The sequence below is a fragment of the Oncorhynchus keta genome, chromosome 27, assembly GCF_023373465.1.
Source record: "Oncorhynchus keta strain PuntledgeMale-10-30-2019 chromosome 27, Oket_V2, whole genome shotgun sequence".
NCBI lineage: Eukaryota > Metazoa > Chordata > Actinopteri > Salmoniformes > Salmonidae > Oncorhynchus > Oncorhynchus keta.
The window spans coordinates 39,424,088-39,452,046 of record NC_068447.1 but is presented as its reverse complement, the minus strand read 5'-3'; the positions used below and the strand labels follow the sequence as shown (position 1 = coordinate 39,452,046).

Sequence of the window (27,959 nt, the reverse complement as noted above, 5' to 3'; positions counted from 1 at the left end):
ATGCTTTGATTATTGATACTTTTAGTCTTCTCCAATATACACTGAGTGTACAAAACTTTAGGAACACCTGCTCTTTCCATGACATAGACTGACCAGGTGAATCCTGTGATCCTTTATTGATCTCACCTGTTAAATTCACTTCAATCAGTGTCGATGAAGGGGAGGAGACGGGTTAAAGAAGGATTTTGAAGCCTAGAGACAACTGAGACATGGAATGTGTATGTGTGCCATTCAGATGGTGAATGGGGCAAGACAAAAGATTTAAGTGCCTTTGAACGGGGTACGGTAGTAGGTGCCAGGCGAACTGGTTTGAGTGTGTCAGGAACTGTAACACCGCTGGGGTTTTTTCACTCTCAACAGTTTCCCGTGTGTATCTAGAATGGTCCACCACCCAAAGGACATCCAGCCAACTTGACACAACTGTACAGAGCATTGGAGTCAACATGCCTCCCCCCCCATCCCTGTGGAACGCTTTAGGCACATTGTAGAGTCCATCCTCCTGGCAAATTGAGGTGGTTCTGGGGGCAAAACGGGATGCAACTCAATATCTGGAAGATCTTTACACTCAGTGTAAATGTCAAGCTTGTAAATGTCAGCACTAACGTGTATTTAGTAAAGACAGAAATGACATAATATTTGACCATAGTTTAATTTTGATCTCATTACAATATATCATACTGTATTAGTTATTAAAAAGTAAATCAGTATAAGACATAATGGTACTCCAATCTGTGCTAGTCTTGAAACTTTATATAACCTGTAAATGAACCTAGGGTGAGAAAAGATATGAATATCCATTTGTGGTTACATTTGAACATAAACTCCATGTATGTCCAAATTCAATTCTTAACCATGTGTATTAATTAAATATTATAATAATTTACAGAAAAATTAATCAACTACATGGCGAAAAAAAAACGTATAGATATACACAACACAAATATTATATGTGAGTATTTTCTAATTGAATAGATAACATGATCAGTCTCTTTTGCTGAAACAACTGGCATTTTATAAAACAATATTTAACATCTTTTCTGCTTGACCATGGCAGTTATATAATTTGGCATAAGCATAACTTGGAAACACTGTATATTAAATACATCGGTATAAAACAGAATGGCCAACACACTCGCATTTAATTTAAACGCTCTAACCAAATTGGTTAGTTTGGATTTGAATCCCACAAAATAGTTCCAGACAGAAACTAATCTCTGTTAACCCAGAAGTAAAATGTTGTGTAAATTTGGTCAGCTGCGTGATTAACTTTTGTGTTCATACGTGTTAGAAATTGAGAGTTACAGCAAAAATGAAGTCTCCACCCTCACAAAAGGAAACTCTCAGCAAAAGCCCCCCCCTCCCCCACACACCTCTGATCCATGTGGGCACACGCACGAAGCACTCGAGGCGAAACAGTTTAAGCACCGCCTTCGCCCAATCCTGATAAGTCCAAATAACCAGTGACGAAACCCCCAAAACCGGAACTAATGTTGCTCTCATGCATCTCGTACAATGCATCTGAGCATCTTTGCATCATCCAGTGTATATACACACTCACAGGTCTATGTACTGTACTTACTTACTGCCATACAAATGAATAGATTGACATGAAAACCTTTCAAATAAAAACATTTCATTGAGTGATTTGAAGTCTTGTCTATTAGGATTTGTCTGTTGGAATGTACTTAATGTCTTTCTTGGCCCAAGGGAGTGCTTGCTTTCATGGTGTCTGTGGAGAGACACAGTCCTAAAGCTTTCAAAACGGTCCTTTCTCCTCCATGGATGGTGATAGGCCAGTAGCGTCTGTTAGTAGTCCAATTAGATACAGATGCCTTGCGTGGCCAGGGCCCTGGTGTCCAAAGGGAAGAGGTAAGGTATACCCCCAGCTCCAAGGCCAGGACGTAAGGCTATACACCCAGCAACATGCCCATGAAGTCAGAGCCATTCTGTATTATGATGGATGCCCCAGCTCCATTGTCCACAAATATTGAGGTGTACTGTCCAACCTGAGGAGATACAATAACATTTTAAATGCAAGAATATGATTACTATTTGTTTTGTTATAGTGATAATACAACTCATTATACAGTCGTGGACAAAAGGTTTGAGAATTACACAAATATTAATTTTCACAAAGTCTGCTGCCTCAGTTTGTATTATAGCAATTTGCATATACTCCAGAATTTTATGAAGAGTGATCAGATGAATTGCAATTAATTGCAAAGTCCCTCTTTGCCATGCAAATGAACTGAATCACAAAAAAACATTTCCACTGCATTTCAGCCCTGCCACAAAAGGACCAGCTGACATCATGTCAGTGATTCTCTTGTTAACACAGGTGTGAGTGTTGACGAGGACAAGGCTGGAGATCACTCTGTCATGCTGATTGAGTTCGAATAACAGACTGGAAGCTTCAAAAGGAGGTGGTGCTTGGAATCATTGTTCTTCCTCTGTCAACCATGGTTGCCTGCAAGGAAACACGTGTCGTCATCATTGCTTTGCACAAAAAGGGCTTCACAGGCAAGGATATTGCTGCCAGTAAGATTTCACCTAAATCAACCATTTATCGGATCATCAGAACTTCAAGGAGAGCGGTTCAATTGTTGTGAAGAAGGCTTCAGGGAGCCCAAGAAAGTCCAGCAAGTGCCAGGACTATCTCCTAAAGTTGATTCAGCTGCGGGATCAGGGCACCTTCAGTAAAAAGCTTGCTCAGGAATGCCAGCAGGCAGGTGTGAGTGCATCTGCACGCACAGTAAGGCAAAGACTTTTGGAGGATGGCCTGGTGTCAAAGAAGGGCAGCAAAGAAGCCACTTCTCTCCAGGAAAAACATCAAGGACAGACTGATATTCTGCAAAAAGTGCAGGGATTGGACTGCTGGGGACTAGGGTAAAGTCCTTTTCTCTGATGAATCCTCTTTCCGGTTGTTTGGGGCATCCAGAAAAAAGCTTGTCCGGAGAAGAAAAGGTGAGAGCTACCATCAGTCCTGTGTCATGCCAACAGTAAAGCATCCTGAGACCATTCATGTGTGGGGTTGCTTCTCAGCCAAGGGAGTGGGCTCACTCACAATTTTGCCTAAGAACACAGCCATGAATAAAGAATGGTACCAACACATCCTCTGATAGCAACTTCTCCCAACCATCCAGGAACAGTTTGGTGACGAGCTCGGGGAACAAAACATCGATATTTTGGGTCCATGGCCAGGAAACTCCCCAGACCTTAATCCCATTGAAAACTTGTGGTCAATCCTCAAGAGACGGGTAGATAAACAAAAACCCACAAATTCTGACAAACTCCAAGCATTGATTATGCAATAATGGACTGCCATCAGTCAGAATGTGGTCCAGAAGTTAATTGACAGCATGCCAGGACAGAGTGCAGAGGTCTTGAAAAAGAAGGGTCAACACTGCAAATATTGACTCTTGGCATCAACGTCATGTAATTGTCAATAAAAGCTTTTGACACGTATGAAATGCTTGTAAATATACTTCAGTATTCCATAGTAACATCTGACAAAAATATCTAAAGACACTGAAGCAATACACTTTGTGGAAATTAATATTTGTGTCATTCTCAAAACTTTTGGCCACGACTGTACAATAGTCATTATACTTCTCAACCCTCTTCTTAAAAGCTTTATATTCAGCTCAACCCTACTGGAGAACCTAAATGGTGAGCGTGGTTTGATAAATATAAGCCTACCTGTAGCTCTAGTAACCCTTGCACATTCACTGTGAAGATCTTGCTGTTACTTTCCAATCCAACAATCATCTCTAATGACCTGCAATGACAAAGAAAACAAAAAATGATTGACAATTAATCCTCATCTTTTTTTCCTGAACTTTATATTTGTTCTAAATAACTGTATTTAATCTATACACACCTAACAGGTTCTGAAACAAAATCATCTAATTGCATGATACTTCATGCAAAATATGTTTTTGTACACATTAAATAAACATGCCATTGCTTCATTTTGAGTCTTGAATCATCATAATCATTACAGTGAGTCTTTAATGAAGCCTGCAGTGCAGAGAGTAATATGTAATAGAGTAGGCGTGGAGTCTAGTCGTTACAACTCTTGCTGAGACCACTGGCTCCTGTTTCCTGGAAAACGCAACATTTTTATGGTGAATCAATCATGTTTGTCTTCACTTTAACTGCCATCGCAATGAGCCTCATAGCACATTCTCTGCATTTTCATGTGTGGGAGAGCGAGACAGGCTGGAGGCATAGGGGTGGAAAGGCAAAAAAGAATGAGCCCACTTTTTCGGATAACAATATTATTTATACATTTCTTTCATAATACCAGGTTGTGAAGCAAGGTTGTTGGCCTGTATATATGGAGGAAATCTTGGGTACTGTTCGTTTCAACATTTCAGATTTTGCTTACTTTATATAAACAAAAAAAGGCCAAAGTATGTGAACAACAGTTCTCATATCACCGAAAATGGGTGTGTAATATTCTGGTATTTACAAATGAGTGTGTAAAATTCATCCTTCACACATCCCAAAAAGGGCATTTCTCTATTCAGGGTCATATTCAATCGGCAACCAATTAAAAAAAAAATAGGACTGAAACAGGGAGGGACTACCTGAACCTTTCCAATATGAAATGTTCCTTTTCTTCATTGCAAAATGTTTTGCTATGATGATAAATGACCCTGGCCTGTGGTGTTGGAAGCAGCAGCAAGGTTTCTCAGGTGTCAAAGGTGAGTCTAGAATGATTTTGGAGGCGAAAGGGACCAGGGGAAGAAGTGAGAGGACATTTCATTTATTAAAGCTGTGCTTCACTTTTACACAGGAAATGCCTAACTTGTTCCACAAAACACATAACAATCAACTTGTTTAACAGCTCATAAAACTGGGATTAAACTCTGATTATCACGCATGGATTCAATGACTGCTGTCAATATAGAGCCTCAAGAACACGACAAGAAAGCCTGCCCTGGCAGACAATAGAATGGATTAGCTAACTCTTTTGGGGGTAAAGCAAAAATAGTTTTGGTATTGTTTTGTTTTTACTACACTCCAAGTATGTTGCAAAAGCCAGAACAAATCAGAACCATATGGTCATATGTTGAAAACGTTTGGAGTGGGATGACTAGATATTGAAGGCATTTTCAATCAGGATCTCAGTGATCACTGCCTCATTGCCTGTATCCGGTATGGGTCCGCGGTCAAACGACCACCCGTCATCACTGTCAAACGCTCCCTAAAAACACTTCTGCGAGCAGGCCTTTCTAATCGACCTGGCCCGGTTATCCTTGAAGGATATTGACCTCATCCCGTCAGTCAAGAATGCCTGGTCGTTCTTCCGTCAGTCGAGAATGCCTGGTCGTTCTTTAAAAGTAATTTCCTCACCATCTTAAATAAGCATCCCCCTTTCAAAAACTCCCTGGCCAACAGCCCCCCACACAGCTACTTGCCCGAGCCTCCCCAGCTTTCCTTCACCCAAATCCAGATAGCAGATGTTCTGAAGGAGCTGCTAAACCTGGACCCGTACAAATCAGCTGGGCCAGACAATCTGGACCCTCTCTTTCTAAAACTATCCGCCGCCATTGTTGCAACCCCTATTACCAGTCTGTTCAAACTCTCTTTCCTATCGTCCGAGATCCCTAAAGATTGGAAAGCTGCCGCGGTCATCACCCTCTTCAAAGGGGGTGACACCCTAGACCTAAACTGTTACAGACCTATATCCATCCTGCACTGCTTCTCTAAAGTCTTCGAAAGCCAAGTTAATAAACAGATCACTGACCATTTTGAATCCCACCGTACCTTCTCCGCTGTGCAATCGGTTTTCCGAGCTGGTCACGGGTGCACCTCAGCCACGGGCTCAAGGTACTAAACGATATCATAACTGCCATCGACAAAAGACAGTACTGTGCAGCCGTCTTCATCGACCTGGCCAAGGATTTCGACTCTGTCAATCACCGTATTCTTATCGGCAGACTCGATAGCCTTAGTTTCTCAAATGTCTACCTCGCCTGGTTCACCAACTACTTCGCAGACAGAGTTCAGTGTGTCAAATCGGAGGGCATGTTGTCCGGACCTCTGGCAGTCTCTATGGGGGTACCACAGGGTTCAATTCTCGGGCCAACTCTTTTCTCTGTATATATCAATGATGTCGCTTTTGCTGCGGGTGATTCCCTGATCCACCTCTACGCAGACGACACCATTGTATACATCTGGCCAGACAAGCTTCAATGCCATACAAAACTCCTTCCGTGGCCTCCAACTGCTCTTAAACGCTAGTAAAACCAAATGCATCGTTTTCAACCGTTCGCTGCCCGCACCCTCCCACCCAACTAGCATCACTACCCTGGACAGTTCTGACCTAGAATATGTGGACAACTACAAATACCTAGTTGTCTGGCTAGACTGTAAACTCTCCTTCCAGACTCATATTAAACATCTCCAATCAAAAATCCAATCTAGAATCAGCTTTCTATTTCGCAACGAAGTCTCCTTCACTCATGCCGCCAAACTTACCCTAGTAAAACTGACTAACCTACCGATCCTCGACTTCGGCGATGTCATCTACAAAATAGCTTCCAATACTCTACTCAGCAAACTGGATGCAGTCTATCACAGTGGCATCTTTTTGTTTCCAAATCACCTTATACCACCCACCACTGCGACCTCTCGTCGGCTGGCCCTCGCTACATATTCGTCACCAGACCCACTGGCTCCAGGTCATCTATAAGTCTATGCTAGGTAAAGCTCCGCCTTATCTCAGCTCACTGGTCACGATAACAACACCCACCCGTAGCACACGCTCCAGCAGGTATATCTCACTGGTCATCCCCAAAGCCAACACCTCCTTTGGCTGGAACGAATTGCAAAAATCGCTGAATCTGGAGACTTATATTTCCCTCTCTAACTTTAAACATCAGCTATTTGAGCAGCTAACTGATCGCTGCAGCTGTACATAGTCCATCTGTATATAGCCCACCCAATCTACCTACCTCATCCCCATATTGTTTTTATTTACTTTTCTGCTCTTTTGCACACCAGTATCTCTACTTGCACATCATCAACTGCTAATTTATCACTCCAGTGTTAATCTGATAAATTGTAATTACTTCCCTACTATGGCCTATTTATTGCCTACCTCCTCACGCCATTTACACACACTGTATATAGACTTTATTTTTTATTGTGTTATTGACTGTACGCTTGTTTATTCCATTTGTTGCTGTGTTGTTGTTTGTGTCACACTGCTTTGCTTTATCTTGGCCAGGTCGCAGTTGTAAATGAGAACTTGTTCTCAACTAGCTTACCTGGTTAAATAAAGGTGAAATAAATCCAATTTAAAAGACTTTCTCATACTGATTTGTTGATAGACGATCAATAGACTGAGACGGTAACACTTGACTGTAGGTGTCCTTATGAATGCATTCATAAAGCCTTTACAACAGCTATATAGCACATACCATTTGTCATAAGCTTCCATAAGTAGTTCTAAATAGTTATGAGTAACGGCATAAGCTGTAATTAAACTATTTTTAATGGGTGTTAGAGATGACTGTTCATCCTGTTGTCATATACTCTGTCAACTGTTAATAACAATTGCTTTTACACCATCTGTATGACAACTTATGTCATATGTTATTGCATGCTACATAGGAGTCTAAATACCATGTGATATAACAGGGTGTTATGTCAATTACCAACCTCTGTGTACCATTATTACATTTCACGGAATGATCGATGTCATAACATGTCATCTGCCCTTAATATAATGTGCAAAGACACCATAAGTAAAGTGACATTAATTTGAAGTGTTTGACAATGAGCGGCAGGGTAGCTTAGTGGTTAGAGCGTTGGACTAGTGACCGGAAGGTTGCAAGTTCAAATCCCAGGGCTGACAAGGTACAAATCTGTCGTTCTGCCCCTGAACAGGCAGTTAACCCACTGTTCCTAGGCCGTCATTGAAAATAAGAATTTGTTCTTAACTGACTTGCCTAGTTAAATAAAAATAAATACACTGGTCTGAGCTGTAAAAAATGGACCACGTCCTGGATTTAAAAAATATAAAGCACAACATGCAACAATTTCAAAGATTTTACTGAGTTGCAGTTCATATAAGGAAATCAGTCAATTCAAATAAATGTGTTAGGCCCTAATCTATGGATTTCACATGACTGTTGGTCACAGGTATATTAGAAAAAAAGATAAGAGGCGTGGATCAGAAAACCAGTCAGTGTTTGATGTGACCACTATTTTCCTCATGCAGCGCAACACACCTTCACATAGAGTTGATCAAGCTGTTGATTGTGGCCTGTGGAACCTTTTCTCACTCCTCTTCAATGGCTGTGCGAAGTTGCTGGATATTTTAGCGAGAACTGGAACACGCTGTCGTATATCTCTGAAAATAATGCACTGTGTGTGAAACGTTGTTTCATTTAAACTTTAGATCACTGGTTACTTTATGTTCTGAACTGTTGTCACTTTTGGTAATAGTGTTATATTGATGGCGTTAGGTGGGTTAACATAAGTTAATGTAAGCACTGTGGTGGTTGTTACTGGTAATGTTAGTGTGGGTTCTGTCTCTGTGATTTTCTTGATTATTTAATTTGGTACAAAGAAATTTCCCCCACTGAAAGGCAAGGTTCAATAGCCACGGTTCGCAGCTGACGGACGGCTTTAGCTATCTAGCTAACGTTAGCTATCTGCTAGCACTAGCCAGTTAACTTCACTAGCTACAGGTGGAATAAAAAAAAAACATGCTCTTTGTCACGTTACACATTTACATCCTATTTTACTTGCACAATTACCTTTTCATCTTAACAAATCTTATTTAACTCAATCTAACTGGGTCATTATTATTCAGATGGTTTACGGTCACAAATCCTGTTGTGCCCCAGCAACCTTGATTTTGTTGTAAAATTCTATTTGATTCCATTTTGTTTAAAAATGTTTGTGGGTTGTTGTTTTTTTTGCAAGTTGATGGCAATTATAATGTGTCCTTTTTTACATCTGGACATGGTCTAATTGGTTCAACTCGGAGCTGTTCATTGTCTCGTTGTCAACATAAAGAAAATCTTAAGTACATATGTGCTCCCATTTGCCCATGTTTGTTGGAGATCCTTTGAATTGTAAAGTTTTGTGATAGTTTCAACTCATCCTGTGGTATAAGCACACTAATAACTGTTTTATAACCCTTCAAATTAATGTCATATGATATGGTCATGACATCATTCATTCCAGGAAATGTAATAATGTGACACAAGAGGTTGGTAAATGACATAACACCCTGCTCTAACACATGGTATGTAGACTCTTGTGTAGCATGTAACAACATAATGCATAAGGTGTCATGTGGACTGTTTAATTACAGTTGACATTAGAGCATATGACAACAGGGTGAACAGTTATCTGTAACACCCATCAAAACAAGTTGAATTACATCTTATGCCGTTACTCATAACTATTTAAAGCTACTTACGACTTACGGCTTATGACAAATGTTACATTGTGCTATATAGCTGTGATAAAGCCTTTATGAATTCATTCCAAAGGACACCTACAGTGAAGTGTTGCTGACTGAGACTGATGGCACTCACGTATATCGATGACACAGGGATTCGATGCAGACCAGCACTCGCACATTGTCCCTGGCTCTCAGCTGACTCTTACTCCTCTTCACCTCATTGTGGTCTTCAGGGAGAAAACAGAGTTCATCTGAGGTCAGACATTATCCAGCTCAGAAACACCTCTCTGAATAAAAGGCCACAGAGTCCTCTGAAAATATATAATATTTTAGCAAAATATCTGTAGAAATGGGGCCTCATTCATTGTCTCGATATTGAATTCCAACTTCCAAATCAATATATTTCCTAAGATGATTCCCTGTTAATTATATTTCCTTATTGTAGAGAGGCATTCCCTACCGATATGAACATTAGCAGAGAACTGGTAGATCCCTGTGACGGGAGCCGTGAATCGCCCTGTGGACTGGTCCATTCCTGTCCCTCTGAGGAAGGCACCTTTAGCAAGAGGCTGGAAGGAGAAATACAATGTGACATGCGGAATGGAGTTATACAATGAGTGACAGATGTAAAACTTGGTATTTTCTATCTCGAATTTGGGCTCAATTGCTTTCTATACGTCTGCCAAAGTGAACACCGGAGAAATCAAATCCGAACTTTTCCAACTGACATTTCATAAACTTGGTATATGTCTACTCTTAAAGGACCAATCAGCAGTTGAAACAATAACAAAGCGCATCCCTGCCACTGTTTCGGTAAAATGCTGAGGGATGGGGCTGGAGAAATGTAACCACTCTCAAATTCATAGACAGAGCTATGGATACAAGGACTGACTATCCATGATATCAACATTATAGTTTTAACCATGTTTTGAGGCTATACAGTGTTTGTTTACATTTACTTTGTTAACAAACATTGGAGTAAAACAAGCTTATATTTTGGGTTCTGATGGGGCCACGACAGTTAAACTAAGCTCATGAGAACTGTATAAGATATATTCTTCAAGAATCAATGGGTATATATATCATTAATAAATCCAAAAATGTATGTGGCAACTGCTGATTGCCCCTTTAACCTCCCTCCTCAGAATGTCCCTGGGCATAGTTCTTCCACTACAGCATGCTAATTTAAACAGTGTATAAATTTGTCCTCTCCACACCATATTCCAAGTCACAGACAGAGTGCCTTTTGTATGCCGAGACCAGAAAGTGATGTGGAGCGTTGCATTTTTGACCAAGGAGCCAGTCTGAGCTCCAGCCTGGTACTGCTTTGTCAGACTGTAGGGATGTGGTGATCCTTAAGGATTCCTGACATCATTCTTATACATCATTGCTGGTTCAATCATCAAACCCAATATTCAAACACGGCTAACAGAAAGAAAATAGAAAGATAGAAACCTGATTGTGAATATTAATATGGGCTTGATGTTGTGTACTGAATGATTAAGAGTAAGACAAGAGGATCCAAAAGATGTTCAAGGGGGGGGGTGACCAAATACTTCACAAACGTCTACATCCTTTACAAACGTGTCGATTGTTCCTCCAAAATGTACCGTCTGAAAGTTCTGTAACTCCATCAGTGTTTTCTTGTCAATAATCACAGGTCCTTTGAGTTTACAGTGGAAGGCTTCCTCTATCCGCCTGTAAGAGGTCATTCCTTCCAGGGCGATGTGGGCCGTGGGTATCTGACTAGGACTGGTACTGGGCTGCCTGTCCACTGCAGCAGTTCTCCTCTCTGTAGCTTCTGATTAAAACACAGACGGAATATGAGATCATTTCAACTAGAAAGATGACAAGAATATGGACTTGACTTTAAACTTTAGGAAAAACGTTCTCTGGCACTACAGTACACCAATAGAGTAGTGAGCTTGCTGACCCAATATCTACCGTAGATGGTCAGGTACTAATGAAATACGTCAGCCTTCACTGAGAGAGTGATCCATCAGTAGTAACAATGCCGTCACCAATGTCTTGAAATCAGTGAGTCCTCTTATACACAGCGAAGGACCAGATCAGACTTTATCACATGTGTCTTTATATGCCATTTTAGGACTTTATATGATGTCACCTTTTATCATCTTTTTGAACTCCTGGAGGAGGACTTCCTGGGTGACCTCTGCCCCGGGGGATCCAGGTGGTCCCTGGGGGCCTGGGGGGCCAGGAGGACCTGGTGGCCCGGGCTGACAGAGACCAGGAAATAATAACACATTACATAATAATATAGGATCATATGAATAAGAAGATAATCTGCTGTACAGCAGTGGAGGCTGCTGAGGGGAGGAAGGCTCATAAAAATGGCTGGAAGGGAGTCAATGGAATGGTATCAAACACATCAAACATGTGGTTTCCATGTGATTGATACCATTCCATTGACTCCATTCCAGCCATTATTATGAGCCGGCCTCCACTCAGCAGCCTCCACTGCTGTGAACACGATTTGAAACAGAAACTTGTTTCAATATTCAAACAACCAATATTCTACTTATGTATCGTACTAGATGCTTCGTGACCAATGTAATGTATGAACCAGTGCTTGATGAGCTAGCTTCTTTGAACCACTACTGAAGCCATTGTGATATTTACCAGTGGCCTTTTGCGTTTGCGGCACTTCCCAGGGAAGTTGCCTACAGGTCGTTTCACAAAGTCCATCCATGATCCCAGGGGATCCACTCTCTGGTTGTCAGGATTCTATAGGATACACGAGACAGAGAAACCCATGAGACATTTTTCATTCAACATCAAACCACTTCAGAGGTCTGATTTTGCAACGAAGACAGGCCTACTATGAATCAATGATGCCACAAGGAGAGGCAGGTGTACCTACATAAACCTGGCTGATTGATGGTGAGCATTAAACAAGTGCCCAGTGAAATAAAGTTTGATTTAAGGGTTTTGCCAGAATGTACTTACAATCACACTTGTCCCAGACTGTTCTTATTCCTCAATCAAAACGGCTCTTTAAGGAGAACAGTGCTAATTGCAAGATTCATCAGATATTTCAGTCTGGAATCATTTCGCCCACCTGCACACAATGCAAAGTATTGTAACTATGTAACTGAATCCAATGAGTCATAATTTCTGCTTACCCTCCATTGGAAAATCTTGCCTTAAGATACTATTAAATGGTGCCAGACATCAAGGCAGGTCACACTGTTAAGTGAACTCTCTTTCTTTCTCTCTCTCTCTCTCCATGTCTCCTTGCCGATCTACTGCCATTCCAGAGAGAGGGAAGAAGGCTTTTTGTGTTGTATCTTTCACTTTGCCAATTATGTTCAGTCACTTTTTCTTTCCAAGACTTTCCCTGTTTTTTCTCAGGTGCCACGTCAATTCTTAATTGCCTAATAGGGTCAGAGGAAAATAAACAAGACTTCTGAAGTGATTTTTTTCAACACAAATATTTCAATGAGCATACCGTGCATTCAGGACTCCCTGAAAAATGACTCTATCCATAGGATATTTTAGCCTACGACAAGATTTCTAAACATCCAACAAAACTTTCACCTATACCTAGCTGCAAACATACCAGCAATTAAACTTTTTTCTTTTTTTTTTGCCGCACATTTGAAAATGTAAGCTATAACAGGAAGGAAATGACCGAAACGACCCTGATGAACACAATAATAGATATGGAGGCATACTATAAAAAGTCAACAGAGCCTGTTGAAGAAGTGCATGGACGTACATGATTTCTAAGCGGAAACTCCCTCATGCTAGTGGTGATGATTGTAGACCTTTGATTGGCATGCGGGGATTCTGGATGTGTGGTGATGTTGAAGAAAAACACCCTCGCATATCTCATTTATCAAAAATGAAAGACCTCTGCCACCAAATAATTCTAACCCTAACCCACCCTGGCTGACGTTATTTCATTTGGGTGAAAAGCGATGCTGTGTGAATTCCAATAACCACAAAATGCCTTGAATCCTCCCCAAGCAAAGGCCTTCTTCCTCCTCCCCAAACATCAAGTGACTGTGGTGGAGATAAAAGAGGAGATTAAGACAAGCCATGGAGGTGAGCTGTCTGAAATTGTATTTATTTAGGTTTGGCAGGAGGACACGGATCACTTATCTGCAAAACTAACATGCCCCCTTTTCTTGACAGAAAGAGAGACTCACCTCTTGTTCTGTTCAAAAGCAACAAAGTAACCCCTTGTTTGTCTTGTCTTCAATATACTGGAATAAAAAAAAGGTTTTATATTTTGGGTTTGTTTTTCTCTCCGTCTTCTCTCGTCTCTCTTTTCTTGTGACGGCAGACAAAATAAACAAGTTAAGTAACCCAGTGTCTTGTGCTTGTTAGACGTCTGTGGGTTTTTGTTGTGTTTTCGAAGCCTGGAGACAGATAAATGGCAGACCGATTTTGTCAAGCCAAAGATACTGTTACTGCATAATCCACCACATCTTTTCCATAACACTGCAACACTGCCCGGGCCATTTAATTGGTTATACTGAACCTTTTTTTCTCCTTTCTACAGCTCATGCTGCATAGGAATTATCTCTAATTATACCTCTCACTTTCATACCGACCTTAAAAGCTCATAGGAAAAATTATTTGCGTTTGAGACGGCGAAAGAATCTGAAAGAGCTGCCTGCAACTCTATTCCTAAACCCCACGTTTGATTTAAACACCGACAATAATCGCTGAGGACCCTTTTGATTTAAGTGATGCACACTGAACATTGACAGCGGGTGAAACGCAAAACAAGGACCTTAACGCTACGCCTGGCGGTTCATCCTGCAAGTCTCAAAATAACTGCACCTCTCCTCTCACATTGATGTCATACATAGATCATCGTACTGTATGTCAGATGTTTTTAGACCACCTCAAGTCAGCCCACACATGCAACTTATAATTATATATGCTGCCGTAGCTATTCCCCACATAATAATAGCACTGCTAGGACAGGAGGCCTCTTTTTCTGCTTGTTATCGTCTTGTATTGTTAGCACGCGCATGTGTAATTAAACGCGTAAAACCGTGCCCTAAAGGATTTTCGATATTTTAGGAAGTTGGCCTGTAACCAAGGTAATTATAACTGTTATTCGAACTGCAAAATGGAGCAAATCACTTTTTTTTTTTACACTTTTATACCGCGTGTAGTAACACAACATATTATGAGAATTGCTATTTGGTGTCAGAAGTGCATCCATCAGACATTAAGTCATGAGGATTTTTAGATCTGTTCATGTCTTTTGTCTTTCTAGTATGGACACACATTCCTCGCTTTCATTGATCGCGCTGTACGTCACTCAGCATAATATTTTTGCTACCATGACATCCAATAGTGATAGATGGTGGCGCTTCCCACAGCTGGCAAGAAATTATGATTCAATGCACCTCAGTCAAACTATCTTCAATATTCCCCAGATGAAGGACTGAGTCCAAACACAGAGAAATTAAAATCACACCGCATGACGAAATAGAAAAGCTGTCAGTTACTGTATGTTCAATGCAGTTCCTATTGAGTTGTGGCGCAAATTAAACAATGTTCTCACTCACATACCTTCATATCAGCGCGTACAGCACATGAACAAAGTGAACAGGATAGATACAGGTATCAATCTGAACTTCCCTTTGATCCCGGCTGTTGTATGAGTGCCATCCAATGGCCGTGTCTTTCAACAGCTGTGAGAGCACACCACTCCAGTGGTGATTTGGAAAATGTGTCAGACATTCTTAAGGTGTTAAACTAAAAAGGTATTCCTAAGAACATCAAACACTGTTAGTCTGACTCATCGGTGGGGGCTTTATTCATACTGAAGGGATGGTGTATATTGCTACATGCCCCGATCCTTATAGTGCAATGAACTTTACTTACAAATATGTGACCACTATATATGATGAACATCCCAGTTTGTATGCATGATGTACAATATCGTGACACTTTTGCAACACTATGTTGTTGAACATTGCATGTAAGGTTGCAAATATGTAATAGCCTACCTACAATGTATGTGATTCCCCAATTTAATTATTGCTTCATTATATCCATGATCATTCAGGAAACAGTTGTGATGAATAATCCCTTTATTAAAGTGACTAGTGTTCCATTATTAAAGTGACTAGTGTTCCATTATTAAAGTGACTAGTGTTCCATTATTAAAGTGACTAGTGTTCCATTATTAAAGTGACTAGTGTTCTATTATTAAAGTGACTAGTGTTCCATTATTAAAGTGACTAGTGTTCCATTATTAAAGTGACTAGTGTTCCATTATTAAAGTGACTAGTGTTCCATTATTAAAGTGACTAGTGTTCCATTATTAAAGTGACTAGTGTTCTATTATTAAAGTGACTAGTGTTCCATTATTAAAGTGACTAGTGTTCCATTATTAAAGTGACTAGTGTTCCATTATTAAAGGGACTAGTGTTCCATTATTAAAGTGACTAGTGTTCCATTATTAAAGGGACTAGTGTTCTATTATTAAAGTGGCCAGTCATTTCAAGTCTATGTATATGCTGCCCTATATACATAGACTTGAAGTCACTGGCCACTTTAATAATGGAACACTAGTCACTTTAATAATGTTTACACATTTTTGCTTTACTCATCTCATATGTATATACTATATTCTATTCTACTGTATTTAGTCTATGCCACTCCGACATTGCTCATCCTAATATTTATATATTCCCTAATTCCATTCTTTTACTTTTAGGTTGTGTGTATTGTGTGTATTGTTGTGAACTGTTAGATTATTACTGCATTGTTGGAGCTAGAAACACAAGCATTTCGCTACACCCGCAATAACATCTGCTAAACACATGTATGTGACAAACAACAATTGATTTGATTTGTGTGTTTGTGATGTAGCTTGGTGAAATTAGGTAGAATTTTTATTTGAAGCAATGAAAGGGAGGGAAATATGTCCCTGGGGCAGCATGCCATCAAAAACACTTTGTACATTCCAAATGACCAGAGCTGGTCAAAAGTAGTACACTATGTAGGGAATAGGGTGCCATATGGCCTTGGATCCTGATTAAAAGTAGTACACTATGTAGGGAATAGGGTGTCATTTGGAATTCAGCCACAGACATAACTGTTAAAACTTGTCTCTTTGGCTGCAATAGATCCTCAACCAGAACAGCACTCCACATAGCAGGTAGTTTCTGAATCCTTAAGAATGAGAAAGAAGCATCGCCGCCGCCTCTGTAGAATAACGGTATAGCACATAACTCTTAGCTTGTTCTAATTTAAATGTCCTTATTAACTTGTTACTAAGAATCCATAATGTACTGCTTAAAATACACCAACTAGTACAGACAATAAAAATACCTACACCGTGCAAACAATATCTTGTAATGTTAACTGACTAGTCCGTGACAAAGCTCTTAAAATAAAATGTTTGGAATGGACTCGTGTTTTTATCCTACTGTTTGTACCAACCAAATGTAAATGTGAGAGCAGGGTGCACCAGCCACACCAACAAATAAGCTTGTAAGATTATGTCTAATGTATGTTTTGTGAACAGGTACATATTTAGTTTGACGTGGGACAGGATGATGTAGAGGCGTCCCTAAATCCCTTGTTTTTATATCCTTATAGTCCTTTTGCAGTCATCCATGCATGCGTTAAGGAGGCTAACTAAGGGAGGGCCTATCGCATCCTGGGAGGCAGGGATCCCCAGGCTACAGTAGGGCTGGGCTAGGGGGAACCCACATGCTTCCCCACCGTCACGCATCCACCCGTTCCCCCCTAATGAGCATCCAATCCACCGCAGTTCTCCCCCGATGCACCTCATAGACAAGAGGATTTACCACCACAACACTAAATATGGTTAGACGTGCAACCCGCGCAACTGGTGCACCCTGCACGCAGCGCTGCACTTTAACTTTGTAGAGATGTCACATAAAAGTTGTTGAGGATATGAGAAAAGTGGCAGCCCTTGCATATTAACCACGTGAAACGTAGACACCATTTTCATCTCTAGAGTGCTATCAAATGATCAAATGATACGACTGTAAAGGATCGAGCCCGTTTCAAGTCACAGTATTTGTGGGTATGCTGCACGTACACATATTCCTATGGCGTAGCCGTCATATCATCTTTCTTTTCTTTCCACAAAACAACTGCTGCAATGTCAACATGCCATAGATATTTATGCAAACATTGAATGTGCATTCCTTTCCAGTGAAGACATGTAAGAGCTACTAAAGCAATCAAATGTATTCATGAAACCTCCTAGGGAATAATAACTGTGCTTAAGTCCCAAAAAATCTGAAGAGAGTCTGATTGCTGACACACCTGCTTTGTGTTCAAATTATAGTCTTCAAATTGTTCAAATGGGGGCTATTTCCCCCTGTATCTGTGGTAGGTAAGAGGATCCATTAAAAATGACTCTGGCTCCACTTCCATATCAAACTGAAAACTTAACCATTTTTCCAGACCTAGGTTCAAATACTATTTGATATACTTAATTTGAAGAGCACAAAGTTCTGAAAAACGTTTTGTGCTCGATTGAACTTGCAATGGAACTAATAGAGGATTTCCAAGCATACAAATCACGCCCACCAGGCACTCCAGACAGGGGAAAGCAAACACTCAAAGTATTTTCAAATATTTCAAATAGTATTTGATCCTGGGTCTGAGTTATGCTCCATGGTTTTATTCACTGTGGAATGCACCAGGTAGATACTGTAGATACTCATGAGATCTGTTCTACTCTTATGTGCTCCATAGCCTCCATTTGTGGTTCCGCTCTACCACATAAGTGCAGAGTCCTCCGTTCTGTTAGGTTTAAGCATTTTTATTGTGTAAGTACTGTGCTCACTTACTTTATGAGGTATTAAAAACATGTTGTAAGTAGAAAAGCACAAAATATAAGAGAGAAATAAAAATGTAATTTATAGTATCTGAAAGGCAAATTTGAATAGATGCCAAATTCTCCCTGGCTTCAACACCAGTCAAATGTAGGTCTGATGTCAATATCACAGGAAAAAAAGAAATACATAACTCTTGCTACAAAACAACAATGGCTCTGAAAACGATTCAAGGATTGCCAACATTTTAACAATCATTTGCACGGCAGTAGGCGTAGACACCCTCATATTATTCTTTATTTTCAAGACTCCAGTCCAATGTGAATCTGAGGTAGAGGAACATGATCAGCACATGATACGTATCAGGCAAGATTAAGGGATTCCTATAAATCTGGCATCAATTAGAAGTTATTAAAATAAGAGGTCATCCAAATAAAACAGGACCTCTTTGCCTAATATGTTTTTTTTTTAAAGTTTTATTTCCAGGGGAATATCGTCCTAACAGTTTATTTTACTTGTAGATTTGAGATTTAATGACAAAGGGCTGCTTATTGTTATTATCGTTGTCTGTCAGGATTTCAATGAGTGCATAAATTGATCGTACAATGTGTAACTAAACAATGGTCATTACGATATGTTATAAAAGTCATACTCTCACTATGGGACCCTTATTCTCACTGTTTCCAATCTTGTGGTTGGATATGGTGATGGGCAAGCTTAGTGGGCTATACTTCCTTTACCAGTGTGAGAGACGAGGTGTTTGTTTGTAACTTTTTACTACTTACCTAACTCTGTGTGTGTGTGTGTGTGTGTGTGTGTGTGTGTGTGTGTGTGTGTGTGTGTGTGTGTGTGTGTGTGCACCCATTGTGTCAGTGGGCCTAGTGTTTCCTGTGGATGACGGGTCCAGTCCCCTGTGTATGGGGCGATTCAAACGGTGCCACACACCCCTTCATTAATCATGGCGTTGGGATGAGAGAGGGGAAACTCAAGCCGTCCCCCAGGGCACTGATTAGCCATTACTCAACACGCTAGGTGTGATGTTTGATTTGACTGCCTCAACTAATGCCTTCACTGACCGAGCCCTTTGCTGCTCAACACGGACAGATTTCACTGCACTTTGGAAAGAAGTGACATACAAATGTATATATTGTTCACGCAGTTCTGCCCTCAAAGTGTATTTACGGTGCTAGTCAGTGAAATCATGATAGGTAATGGTTCACAGTCCATTCTATCTATGTTATTACTTTGAGACATGCCCAGAAAGAATGGGAGAAGAAAATACATGTGTAGTGCTGTCAGCGATTTTAGCAGACATAATGTTGATTTTGGTGCAAAAGAATTACTGCTTGGAACAAAAGGTTACTGCTTTGTATCATCTCACCAAATTTCACAAAGTGCACCACTCCACACCTCAATTGTGATCAATTTCAAATGGAAAATCTCTGATGGAATGTGGTCTGCTGCATCCTGCCAACAGCGCTCACTGGGGTTGGGCCAGATACGAAATGAATGCCATCACAAGAAGACTTTCCACTGCATGAGCAAAAAGAAAAACATGCAAATGTATAAACTGTTTGGCTTGTTTGAAGATACAAGCCGGTGTTCTCCTGCCAACATCACTTTAATAAGGAGGTTGTTTTCTCCAAAACATTACAGGTAGGGGAGAGTGGAGCAAGTTGAGCCAAAGGGGTTAATTGAGCCAAACATACACAAAATGAATAATTTGACCAAATATTTAGGAAGAGGTCAGAATTTCATAAAGTCTGAAGGAAGAAATCACATGGAAAAAGTGGTTGGAGCCCAAAAAACTGATTTTCACCAAGTCAAATGTATGTATTGTGTTAGAGGTTTCATCTAAACCAAAGTAGATAGTTTTAAGACTCTTCTATACATTCGACATAAGGTCCTAAACCTAGCATGAAATTGTACTCTTGTAGCTGTGTATGCTAATATGGCATAAATGTTTGCCTTGGAATTAGTTGAGCCAATGGTCATGGATTATTTTGAGCCAATGGTTGAGCAGATGTAAGTGTTTTCTTCGCAGTTGTAATGCAAGGCATTATCGCTGGGATATGAGGTAACAACAGACCCTGTGTTAAAAGTGTTTTAAAAGTACAAAGTCTGTGTTAAGGTGTAAAGCCTGTGTAAAATGATTCAAAATATGAAGGAAAAAAAAGTGATTGTGGTGAATTGTGTTTGGGAAATAAAGTTAGGCATGGTTTTAAAATGGTAGTAGTAATATTTCATTCAGTACAGAAATGTGTAGGCGGCTTAACTTACCCTGTCCCACAGCTCAACTTACCCCATACCCGGGGGAAGTTGTGCCAAGAGACCCCTTCTCTTGGACAAGCTATGTTTTCAAAGACTGTAATGAATTTGGATTATCTCCAGGGATACACCACATCCTGAAATATACGTAGATATCTTTGTTAGAAAGAATGCTATATTTCCCTTGACTGAGTGAATGCAAAGGTGTTAGGATTAAGTGATAAAACTTGAACAAACTAAGATTCCATCATGAAATAAAGCTACCAAGCACTGCTTGCAGTTGGAATTGTAGACATTCGTTTTTTACTGGATACTTTTTCATTGACCTTTGGATGATACAGCATTCCATTTTGCTGTGACATTGTCCATAATAAGCAGCCTGGCCTCAGAGCCAATACGAAATATACTTGATGTATTTCTGAGCATCCCCAAGACATATGATACCTACTAATGGTCTAGTTACTTAAGACAGAAACTAATGTAGGGAGGTTGGTCAGAGAGATGGGTGGGCATAATCCGCAACACTCTAGCAATCCAAAGGCACACTCGAGCAATCCAAAGTTTGAATGTTTGAGTCGTGTCGGAGAAAACGGAATATTTTAGCTAACTCTTCAGTTAACCCTTATTCTAAAAGTAAATTCACCTAACCTTTGTTGTTTTACTTCTCCAAACATTTGTCCTTTTAGTTTTCCTAATCTTTGTTCTTAGTTCCCCTAACCGCCAACGTAAATTCTCCCAGTAATTCTCCTTTGTTGTCACAGCGCAACAAGCAACCTGGTATCAGATAAAGATGTGAAATACTATATGTCCTCCAGGATGTATGATAAGTCACATGATTCAATTAATATGCTATTGTACGACCAGGTAAGATGTATGATACTATACGACCAATGATCCTACGACCAATATTGCATTCATTATGTAACCTAATTTAACGTAATTTATCATACTAAATGGAATTTCACAGATTTACGTACAGAATTAGAGAAATATCCCTAAAACCACGTTACAATAAGAAGTGCTCAATTTCTGTAGCCTTAATGAGTCTTATGTAGCCTAAATGAGTTGTGTTGCATTGTCTAACCTTCAACATCTACACTCTTTAACCTTAGGTGTAAAGTCTAAACCCCAGGGTCCTCAACTAGAGGTGACAGTATTTGGCCGAGACACTATCTGCCATAACACAGGGTCTTAGGAGTGATTATGTCATTACCCTCAGATTGTGGGAGACAAGATGAAAAGAATGTAAGTGAGGGGGGCACAGGGGGCTAATCCTTGTCGAGGTGTCCTCTTTCAGGACCCTTTCTATGGGGCTTTGTGAGGGGCTTACACGGCACGCTGCCCCAGTTTTTCTGGGCCGCACCGCCCCTATCGGATGTCCCAGACACAGCGGAGTCAGACTGGCCCTGTGAATGACAGCATCAATGGGCTGGGAACAGTACTGCCAAAGCTCTTTAAATATCTGCCCACCTAACTTTCCCATGAACTACATCATGGCAGTCTGCCTGTGGCCTGTTGCTGGACCATGGGGGGAGAGATGGAGGGGGGCGGAGGGGGGCTATGGAGACAGAGACACCCTGGGCTCGGGTTGGATAGATGGGAGAGAGAACTGAACAGATATATCCCAGTGGGGTGCAGAAATCCTCAGTCTTCAGCAACCTGGGGGTTGACACAAGGTCATCCTTCAGAGCCTTCTGCTTTTACAGGGCAAACCAAGTCAAATAAACACAGCCAGATCACAATGAGACAGGCTAGGGCTGACTAATGTGTTCTTCTTCTTGAGAATACAGAAACAAATCCCCATTCTATCTATGGGAAATAAAAGTCATAGGCTAACCAACCAACAGGGCAGAGAGACAACCTGGTAGAGCTTGGACTGGGAGGAAGGGCTGGTATTGAGCGGATGGGGCAGTGAGGGTTGTTTGAGAATGCCAACACAATGGGTGGGCTCAAGGCAAAACAAATACCTCATTGGAAACTCCTGGAAATATGTAATACCAGCAATAAACCAATAAATAAGAATGTGAAAGGTCAAATGCTGTTTTTGGACAGGGAAACATAAATGAAAAGTAGATGTATGAATCAGTGGCAACGGAGCATTTTGTGTTTACCCGACTACCACATGGTGTATTTTCAACAGAAAACAACTTTTACTACACCTTTTTCATATTGTACTTTTGGTGTAAAAATACAAGTTTCTATCTGTATGCCAATTACTGTCCATATTTTATATTTAAATAAATACTATACTTTGGCTACACATTTAGAGAATTTAGACTAAACTGTCACATCTTCTTATCCCTAATTCACGTTGATTCAAACCCTCTTGAGCCCCGATTTGTCAATATACAATCCTTAAATCTGATAGGCTGGGAAATCGGTGTTAGCCCCCCATAGTGAGGACTAATTGGTGCATTGATCATCCCACATTCCACACATTCTTCAGGAAGTCATCCATTTAGGTTTCCACACATTTCAGACACAACTCACTTTCTCAGGCTTGACCCAGTAGGGCAAACCTGTTCTATGCGGTCTATTGCCACTACACCACTACACTCATTCTCTCTATAAAACACTTTGACCTGAATTATACATTCATAAAGCCTGAATCATGTCCAGATAAATCTGTCAGAGCATGTTACCTGCCCATAGCCAGTCATTGCAATCCATAATTGAACAAGTTAATTATCAGCTCAAGTATACATCTCAGAATAGACTCCTAGGTTAAGAGAATGCGATCAGATCATTTAGCAGGTTGTTTGAATGTAGGTAGCACTACCGCAATGTTATTTTCTATGAGGTTTGTACTTTGATATTCATAAGATAAGGTTATCAAAATCAAAAGTCACAATCCAAAACCGCTAATAAAGTTCATGACATATTCCACGTACTAATCATAAACATTCTTCTGATGTTCAGCACTCCTAGGATCAGACCAAATATACACATTTCGGGGCCATAAAGTTTGAAATACACCAGCAGATCGACAGAGCAAAGAGGTTGGTGCCGGTGACTTCAAAACCACATTTTTAGTCCGTTTCAAATCAAACATTACCTTGGTGCTCCCGCCGACCTCTTCGCTGTTGGAGAGGGTAGTGTTGTATGCCTCTGTGTGCTGTGGGGGGGTCTCCTGTGTCCTCTTCCTCTCCTTCTTGGCATCCACCCCTTCCAGCAGGACAAACTGGGTCCAGAACACCACAGCCAGCACGGCCAGCGGCCCACACCACATCTTCAACAAACACTAAATCAACCCAAAGATCCCTGAAACTTCGATCAACTGACCCAGTGGTCTGTCCAGACTGTCCAACGATTGGGAATAATAATGTTGTTGCCCGGTTACAAAAATGCAAGGACCCCAACCAAGATGATTGGACCTCAAACTGGAGGACTACAACAACACTGACTCCTGGTTTGGCTGCCTGCTGCTGCTCTCTTCCTGATGATCTTTGAGCCAGACAGCAGTGTGTTGCTGGAGCTGGAGCACAGCTAACTCTAGCCAGAAAGCCAGGCGGCTTACTCAACTATGAAATGTGGTCCCGGGGAATGACAGATCGGCACAGATCTGACAGCAAATAAACCCATTAGTGAGATTTTTCACGCTTTCTGCTCTGTGGGGGGGAGGAGGGGGATGCAGGGGGCAAAGGAGAGAGAGGCAGAGAGGAGGGGTGTTTGAAGCTGGGGGAGGGAGGGAACCCTTGGGTAGAAGTGGATGGTAGAGTTCTTTATCACCCTCTTTCTTGCTCTTTCTCTCACACTGAGCAATGGATCTTCCTCATAGCATTTCGATAGTTGGGTAAAGTGGAAGTCCCATAATAGTTGGGATTTTCTTCAGAGAATAGCGCTTGGCATTCAATCCCTCAGTCCTCCTCACACGTGCTTCCCTCAGGAGTAGACAGAGAATGAAAAAAAGTCCACGGGAGTTGGAGATGGTCCAATTTTCTTAGCCTATGAGAGTTTCCTTCTTCTTTTCTCCTTAAAGGGTATAAAATTGGTCCCCCGCAGCAGCAGATCCAGAGAGAAAACCTCAAAGTGGTGTTAAAAACACTTTGAGGGTTATTAGCAACACAGTCTCTGCTGTCCAGGACACCCAGCTGTACATAACTCACTACTGCTCATTCATCAACCCAGTCCGTCTGCTCTGGGGTGACAAAAACATGTGCAATTTCACCTCAGAGAGCCCTGTTTGTCTGCCTGTGTGTGTCAGTGTGTGTGGTAAGTCCCTGTTGCTTGCTTGCCTCGTTACACACTCTCACTCTCTCTCTCCTTCTCTGTTGCTCTCTGTGACTGAGCTTACAGGAGTGCTCACAGTGGAGTTTTATCGTCACTCTCCCTCCCTCTCTCTCTCTCTCTCTTCTTCCTTCCCCTAGCTGCCTCTATTTTTCTCATCAGTGAATTGGCAACCCCGCTGGCTTGTTCAGTCTCTGTTTTATCTCATAGATGAAATGCTTGACTCCTTTTTGGAAAACTGAGGAGGTTCTTTGGCAGACAAACTACAGTGTGTGTGCGGTGTGTGTGTGTAGCTCTGTGTTTGGATCCAAATCATATTTAGGAATTTATATACGTACCTTGTGTAATCTGTTGTTTGACAAATTGCCAAATCTGACTGTCCCATGTTGGTGGTGGTGGTGGTGGTGGTGGTGGGGGGTGTCTGGAATGTTCTGGAATGTATTGTTCCTCACTTACATTTGATTGTTACATAAACAAACACAGTATAAAAAGAGTAAGACATGGTTTATAGTAAATCTCTTGATGCTGATCCCTTTGTCAAAAAATGTATGTGGAGACCAGTTCAAATAAGGAATGATTCTCTTGAGAGCGATGTTAAATGTTTACAAAAGAAATGCATCTTTTTATGCCAAGAGCAGAATTTTTTACATTTCAAACAAATTCCTCTCATGCATGGGATCCACACATACCTGCTGTACATGCAGTAAAGCTAGAATCCTGAAATAATAACAAATCGGAAACCCTACCTCAGTTTTGGTAAAAAGCTGATGGATGTGCCTGGAGAAATTGAACCACTCTCAAATTTGTAGGCAGGGGTATGGGTGCAAGGACTGACCATCCATGATCTCAAAATGATCGTTCTAACCATGTTTTGAGGTTATAGGCCTACAGTGTTTGTTTACATTTACATTGTTTACAAATATTGGAGTAAAATAAGCTTAAATGTTGGGTTCTGTTGTGGTACGCCAATTGAACTAAGCTCATGAGGCATTTATAAGTTATGTTCTTCAAGAATCAATGGGTATACAGTGAGCTACAAACTATTGGGACAGTAACACATTTTTTACTGCTTTGGCTCTGTACTCCAGCACTTTGGATTTGAAATGATACAATGATACTATGAGGTTAAAGTGCAGACTGCTTTAATTTGAGGGTAATTTCATCCATATCGAGTGAACCGTTTAGAAATTAAAGCAATTTTTGTACATAGTCCCCCCCCCCCATTTTAGGGGACCAAAAGTATTGTGACAAATTCACTTATATGTGTATTTAAGTCGTAAAAAGTTAAGTATTTGGTCCTATATTGATAGCACGCAATGACTACATCAGGCTTGTGACTACATTGGTTGCAAGTTCAAATCCCCAAGCTGACAAAAAAGTACTGTAATTTCTAAACAGTTCACCTGATATGAATTCAATTAAAGCTGACATTCTGCACTTTAACCTCATACAGAGCCAAAACAACAACAAAACAATGTGTCACTGTCCCAATACTTTTGAAACTGAATGTATATCATTAAAGGTAGACTCAGCTAAATTATGTTGCCACAAGCAGCACAGCAAATATTGAGATGAGCGAGATGTGAGACGTCGCGCTCACATAGTCCCACACAGTATCTGAGCATGTGCATGGGTTAGCTTCATGCTGTTCACAGCTTGGTAGCCAGGACACCAAAATAGTGGAGTTGAGCTTCGCGCTTCAACGCTCTTAGTTGTTGCAGAAATGGACCCACTATGCTGTTTACTTTCTGTATCTATGTCATATCGCTGAGTCTACCTTTAATTTACAAGTCCAACAATGTATGTAGCATCTAAGGAGTCTAGCTGGGAACCGATCATGGTATTTTATTGCTTGTTTAATATTTCCATATTTCTTCATTTCTTTCTTTTAATTTGGGGGGTTTGTGTGTATTGTTTTGTATTGTTAGGTATTACTGCACTGTTGGACCTAGGGATATAAGCAGTTCGCAATAACATCTGCAAAATGTGTACCCTACCAATACAAAAATAACATTTCTCAGAATTTCTTATCAACCACTGAGACCCCAGTGGTCAAAGTCTACCTAAATAAAATCTGCATAGCCTAGTTACAGTTACACATACTGTACTTTTGAGGTGATGATCTGGATGGAGCCTCATCACTTATGTTTTGTGTAGAAAAATAACTTTTGTGCACAGTGCCACCCAGAGGTGAAGTTTAAAAAAGTGCACCAAACAATCGTACCTCTAAAATCAGTATTGTTGTCCTCCTAACTTGAGCATTACAGATTCATAGTAATCAAGCATTATTTAGATGTGAAAATGTAATTGGGTGCATTACATTTTATTAGTGACCAACTTGCACATCCACAATGTGGCTTTAAATGTGACAATTACCAACTCCCCCGCTAGTGGTCAGTCTACTGTAGATTGGTGGTTTTCAAATGCCATCTTTGTAGACAGGGTAACGCTCGTTTTGCCTCGGCCGGTTTCCCTGATGCACGGAGAATTATTTGTAGAATGGTCGTGAGTAAACTCAATACCCCAGGGCACCAAGCGATTCAAAAACGAACGCCCCCAATTTCATCAGGAAGGACGAAATCACAACCTGAGTGACAACAGAGAGAAATAGGAAGAGAGGCCAACTAGGCAGAACATTTGCCTCCCTCCAGTAGATAGCGTTTGTTCGTTGTTCCGCCGCCAAGCAAGGAGTTTTTGTATGGAGATCAATTTCGAATTGGGGCAAAATAAAAATTAATGGCTTATTTACTGCGTGAGATATGAGCAGGGCACGTGATATCCCGGCAACTCTTTAAAATAGCACTTAATATCGGAATTGTAAGATGGCTATGCATATTCATGAGATGAGGCTAGTAGCATAGCCTCTATCTCAAATTAATTTAAGGGCTTTATTTGCATAGGAAACATATGTTTACATTGCCAAAGCAAGTGAAATAGATGATAAACAATACAAAATTAAGATAAAAAGTACACTCACAAGTTTCAAAGGAATGAACATTTCAAGTGTCATGTTATGGCTATTGTATAGCGTTCTCTCTCGCTCCCTCTCCATTGAATACAGGCGGTTGACGTCAACATCCCTCATCGAATATTTAAAAATATAATTAGAATAATGACACGTATCCACCAGGATAGGCCAGCGCTAGACATCCTGCCGTGCCGCTTTGTGCACAACGATTCCCATGATAAAAGGGCGGAGACATGTATCTTGTCAGTATATC

The 27,959-nt window shown here is 40.7% G+C and overlaps 1 protein-coding gene across 3 annotated transcripts; it reads right to left on the bottom strand.

The window, feature by feature from the left end:
• Positions 1–630: 630 nt before the first annotated feature.
• On the bottom strand, positions 631–27,954 carry c1qtnf12 (C1q and TNF related 12). 3 transcript variants are annotated; one of them, XM_035739003.2, is made up of 8 exons: positions 27,716–27,954; positions 12,074–12,178; positions 11,559–11,670; positions 11,044–11,234; positions 9,894–10,002; positions 9,567–9,660; positions 3,700–3,778; positions 631–2,006 (listed from the first exon to the last, which is right to left on the bottom strand). In XM_035739003.2, exons 1-8 carry the CDS (start codon positions 27,821–27,823, stop codon positions 1,908–1,910), a joined length of 897 nt encoding a protein of 298 aa, XP_035594896.2. In that variant the 5' UTR covers positions 27,824–27,954; the 3' UTR covers positions 631–1,907. The 3 variants fall into 3 exon arrangements, with proteins under 3 accessions (XP_035594896.2, XP_035594895.1, XP_035594894.1); XM_035739002.2 differs by lacking the exon at positions 27,716–27,954 and adding an exon at positions 23,567–24,815 and having other exon boundaries at positions 11,044–11,231; XM_035739001.2 differs by lacking the exon at positions 27,716–27,954 and adding an exon at positions 23,567–24,813.
• Positions 27,955–27,959: the final 5 nt, after the last annotated feature.

Coding starts and splice junctions, on each gene's coding strand:
- c1qtnf12 (XM_035739001.2), bottom strand. CDS start 23,740: ATGTGGTGTGGGCCGCTGGCCGTGCTGGCTGTGGTGTTCTGGACCCAG. Junction 11,671..12,073: donor GCAAACGCAAAAGGCCACTG/GTAAATATCACA, acceptor GGTCTCTGTCAG/CCCGGGCCACCAGGTCCTCC. Junction 10,003..11,043: donor AGTTACAGAACTTTCAGACG/GTACATTTTGGA, acceptor TTCTCCTTCCAG/CCTCTTGCTAAAGGTGCCTT.